Consider the following 4,394-nt stretch of genomic DNA (forward strand, 5'->3'; position numbering starts at 1 on the left):
AAGGTGCACGGAGGGTTCGTCTGACGGCTTGTGCCGTGAAGTGTGGGTGAAAAGGCAGTAAGTCTATTCCTCGTCAGAGTTCGAGTCGTTTACGATCGGTGTCCCTAGGCGTAAAGTGCGTTCGTGGCGCGCGGGGCGCTGGCGGGCCGCTCTGGGGCGGGCGCTGAAGTAGTTGGTGGCTATCGAAAACGCCTGAAAGCTTGTCGGTTGCCCGAGGCTTGTCTGGAAGAATTTGCGGCGTTGGGCGCGGTCTGGCGGCCCGACCGGCCGGTCGTTGTCAGGCCACGGCCAGTTTCTCCACACCGCCCGCGAAAAGCGGCAGTGCACCGGGTGTTCAGGGGAGGTCCGCTTCCAGCACCAGGCACACGAGGTGTTTGCATCCTGGTGGTTGAAACGGTCATGGTAGGCTTTGAAATCGCCGTGGCCGGTCCTCATGGCCAAATAATGGCCCAGTAGGGGTCTTGGCAAACGCAGTTCCTCGGGCTCCTTTCTCGGTGTGTATTGGAATTTCCATTCCCTATATGCGGGGGACCGTTCACAGAGTTCTTTACGCCACCAGTCCTTCTCTATATTCGAAAGAATGGCTCTGAGGACCGTGCCGGCACCGCTATACGTGGTTTGCTGAGCCCTCGGGTCTGGGTCCGGCGGTCCGGCGGAGCCGGCCTTGGCCAGCTCGTCAGCCCGGTCGTTTCCCGGGATTCCCTGGTGCCCAGGGCACCAACGGACCCGAACCTCGGTACCTTGTTTTCGGAGTAGATCGACAAGGTTATGGGACTCCAGAAAGGCCCATTGGGACGAACGCGGCGCGTCGCCTTTAAGACCCCAAATCCTTGCATTTCCTACAGTAAACTATAGTCACAGGGTTGGACCAGACCCTCTAACGGACAGGCCAGCTAGAGCCCTCCTAGTCGCTGGATACCCAGCCTGCCACGTAAATACAAGGTTTGCACCTTAAGCCTACCGCATCCACAAAAAGGCCTCTTGGTAGACCGACGCGCGCATCCGTCCTCTCCGGCTAAAATAGCGTCTCTTCCGCCTAACATGCCGACGACATCATCTGCCCCGGTGTACGTCCCTAGTGCGAGTAGAAAGCTTCGAAAAGCCGGCGACACCCCGTACATGTCCATCCACAGCTTAGTCCCCCGTTGGTTCCTGGGCTAGCCCAGCGCCACAATGTGGACATGAATGCAATCGAGTTCTTCCCGTCCTCCAGACCCGGCGCAGATTCCCAGTGCGAGTGAGAAGCATGGGGCGCCTCAGTCACACTATTCCACCACGGCCCACCGTCCACGGGGTGTACCAAGGGTGCGAACCAAGGCCGTGCCCACGTTTCTTGCTTCCCGTTACCCAAAGCCGTCTCCAGCAATGGGCCGACCACGTCTTGCTGTCGGGACCCTTTGGAGACTGCCGCGCCGGCACAGTGCTTCCGGTCCACGTACAACTAACCAACCCCCGTAACGGCACTACCTCCTCGCTGCAGGCAATCCCAGAAGGTGTGAGGGGGTGAGAGGGTGCCCTGTCGATTCGAAGAACCGTCGGGTGGTTCTCAGCCTAATTTCCCTTTCTTTTAAACCGTATTGTCTAGCCTTCCGGGGAAGGACGCCTGCCTTTCCGGCTGGCAAAGTTTTTTTTGTGCCACGCTGGCTCGCATCGCGAGATTGGGCCTTGTCTTGTGCGCCTCTATGCGGGTGGCGCGCCGAACCGCCGATCGGACTCTTCCTTCACCGCGATCAGTGGAAAACTCGTCAAAGGGGAGATCTGTCGATTATACATGGGTGTTGCGAGGAAAGGCGTTCCGTGTAGTGACGGTGCTTAGGGCGACAGGTTGAAGAGTTTTTCGTGTGTGCGCGCCTGTTAGGGCTACAGGCGGAAGTCCCGCGCAAACGTTAACAGCATGGTCCGTGCGCCCATACTGAAAATTTTGTGTACGGGAGAGAGTTGGCCACGTGGCCGAAAGGGCTGCCAAAGCAATGGCGGTCGCTGCCCACCTCAAGAGCTTTGGGGCAGTAAGATACGGACCGCCTGCGGCTGCACTTCGCAAGGCAGCGGTGGCATGCGTGGGTTCCTCGGCCACCTACGCAGCCGAGGCATGGTACAACCCAGCGCACAAGCAAAGAGGACTCCTCAAAGCATTGAACAAACCGCTGGTTTTAGCGGCACGGGCAATCCTCCCGGCGTATAAAACCACCCCCTCGTCCACTGTTCTCAGGGACGCAGGACTACCCTCGGCCCGCGTCGCGCTGGCCCACACCCGCCTGAAATACGGCGCCCGACTAAGGCTCGCGGACAAGGGGCACCCCCTTGTCAGCCGCCTGCGTGAAACACCTCGTGCCCGCAACTCGGGCCATTCGGCCACGACCCTGCAAACGGCTGCACAACTTCTCCCGCGGATCCGGAGACTGGAGTTGCGCGCACCTCGCAATGCCCCGGATTCTCGCACTGACCCCACCGGAGGAGTCCCGAAAGAGGAAGCGGCCCGCCGCTTTATCGAATGGCTGGACATGGTATCACCTGACGATATCGTGGTATATACGGATGGTTCGGAAAAACACGAAAACAACTGCGTCCAAATAGGGTACGGATGGGCCGCTTTTAGGGCGGGCCTGGAATTTGCCGCAGGCTCCGCATCTATTACGCCGGAAAGCCACGTTTTCGACGCCGAGGCAATTGGCGCCCTAAAAGGGCTACAGGCGGCAGCCAAGGCCCAGCCAGGCGCCCGGATTTGGATTTGTGTGGACAGCACCTCGGTTATTTGGGGTCTTAGAGGCGACGCGCCGCGTTCGTCCCAATGGGCCTTTCTGGAGTTCCATAACCTTGTCGATCTACTCCGAAAACAAGGTACCGAGGTTCGGGTCCGTTGGTGCCCTGGGCACCAGGGAATCCCGGGAAACGACCGGGCTGACGAGCTGGCCAAGGCCGGCTCCGCCGGACCGCCGGACCCAGACCCGAGGGCTCAGCAAACCACGTATAGCGGTGCCGGCACGGTCCTCAGAGCCATTCTTTCGAATATAGAGAAGGACTGGTGGCGTAAAGAACTCTGTGAACGGTCCCCCGCATATAGGGAATGGAAATTCCAATACACACCGAGAAAGGAGCCCGAGGAACTGCGTTTGCCAAGACCCCTACTGGGCCATTATTTGGCCATGAGGACCGGCCACGGCGATTTCAAAGCCTACCATGACCGTTTCAACCACCAGGATGCAAACACCTCGTGTGCCTGGTGCTGGAAGCGGACCTCCCCTGAACACCCGGTGCACTGCCGCTTTTCGCGGGCGGTGTGGAGAAACTGGCCGTGGCCTGACAACGACCGGCCGGTCGGGCCGCCAGACCGCGCCCAACGCCGCAAATTCTTCCAGACAAGCCTCGGGCAACCGACAAGCTTTCAGGCGTTTTCGATAGCCACCAACTACTTCAGCGCCCGCCCCAGAGCGGCCCGCCAGCGCCCCGCGCGCCACGAACGCACTTTACGCCTAGGGACACCGATCGTAAACGACTCGAACTCTGACGAGGAATAGACTTACTGCCTTTTCACCCACACTTCACGGCACAAGCCGTCAGACGAACCCTCCGTGCACCTTAGGCACGGGGTCGCGTCAGTGAACTAACCCCCTAAGCAGGACCGGGCCCGAACCCGGTCAGGCACGATCCGCCTCTGCCCTCCTTGTTTTCCCCCTGTGTAAATAAAGAAGATAGAACGCGCGCCGAGATACCCCTCGGGAGGTTGCTAACGGCCGGCTAACAAGCCGGGCCGAGCCCGGCGTTAACTAATACTACTACTACTACTACTCCGGGTTGCGACCGTGCCTTTTCTTAGTGATATGGATCACCTCTGTCTTTTCCGCTGCAAAATGGATCTTCTCTTCCGCCGCAATTTCGTGCATATCCCGGAGTTTATCTTCCAGCCAACGTACGTTTTCCTCCAACGAGGGTGACGATTTCCATGTAAGCACGTCGTCTGCGTATGCCAACCGCCACTTCGTACCGTTTTTGACGAGATACGCCAAATATAGCATATATAGGATCGGGGAAAGGGGAGACCCTTGCGGGGTGCCGCACCCAAGCCGCCTAAAGCCCGTGGTCGTACCCTCCAGCCGGACTCGGGCCTGGCGGTCGTTTAGAAAGTTAATCACGAACCTGAGGAGCATTTTACTAAACCCAAGGCTCCGCATTTTCCGTATTAATCGCCCATGGAGGAGGGCGTCGAAGGCGCCTTGGACGTCGCATGCGACAAGGGTAACTTCCTCCCCGCGAGCTAAAGCCTGCTCGATATCGTGGGCGAGGGCACAAACCAGATCCGTCGCCGATCGTTTGGGTAGGGCACCGCCGTGGGTGCAGCTAAGGAGCCCGTTGTCGTGTATGGCCCAAGCTATCCGGCGTGCAACGAGCCTCTCGAG

The 4,394-nt window shown here is 59.2% G+C and overlaps 1 protein-coding gene across 1 annotated transcript; it reads right to left on the reverse strand.

Moving 5' to 3' along the window:
• Positions 1-1,075: 1,075 nt before the first annotated feature.
• On the reverse strand, positions 1,076-1,939 carry MGG_18130 (uncharacterized protein; the record flags this gene model as incomplete). Its single annotated transcript, XM_016990591.1, has 2 exons — positions 1,076-1,423; positions 1,772-1,939. Coding segments are annotated over 2 exons (516 nt in total), but the record flags the coding sequence as incomplete, so codon positions are not given.
• Between the last annotated feature and the right edge of the window lie 2,455 nt (positions 1,940-4,394).

This window comes from Pyricularia oryzae (assembly GCF_000002495.2).
Source record: "Pyricularia oryzae 70-15 unplaced genomic scaffold supercont8.8_8, whole genome shotgun sequence".
Taxonomy (NCBI): Eukaryota; Fungi; Ascomycota; class Sordariomycetes; order Magnaporthales; family Pyriculariaceae; genus Pyricularia; species Pyricularia oryzae.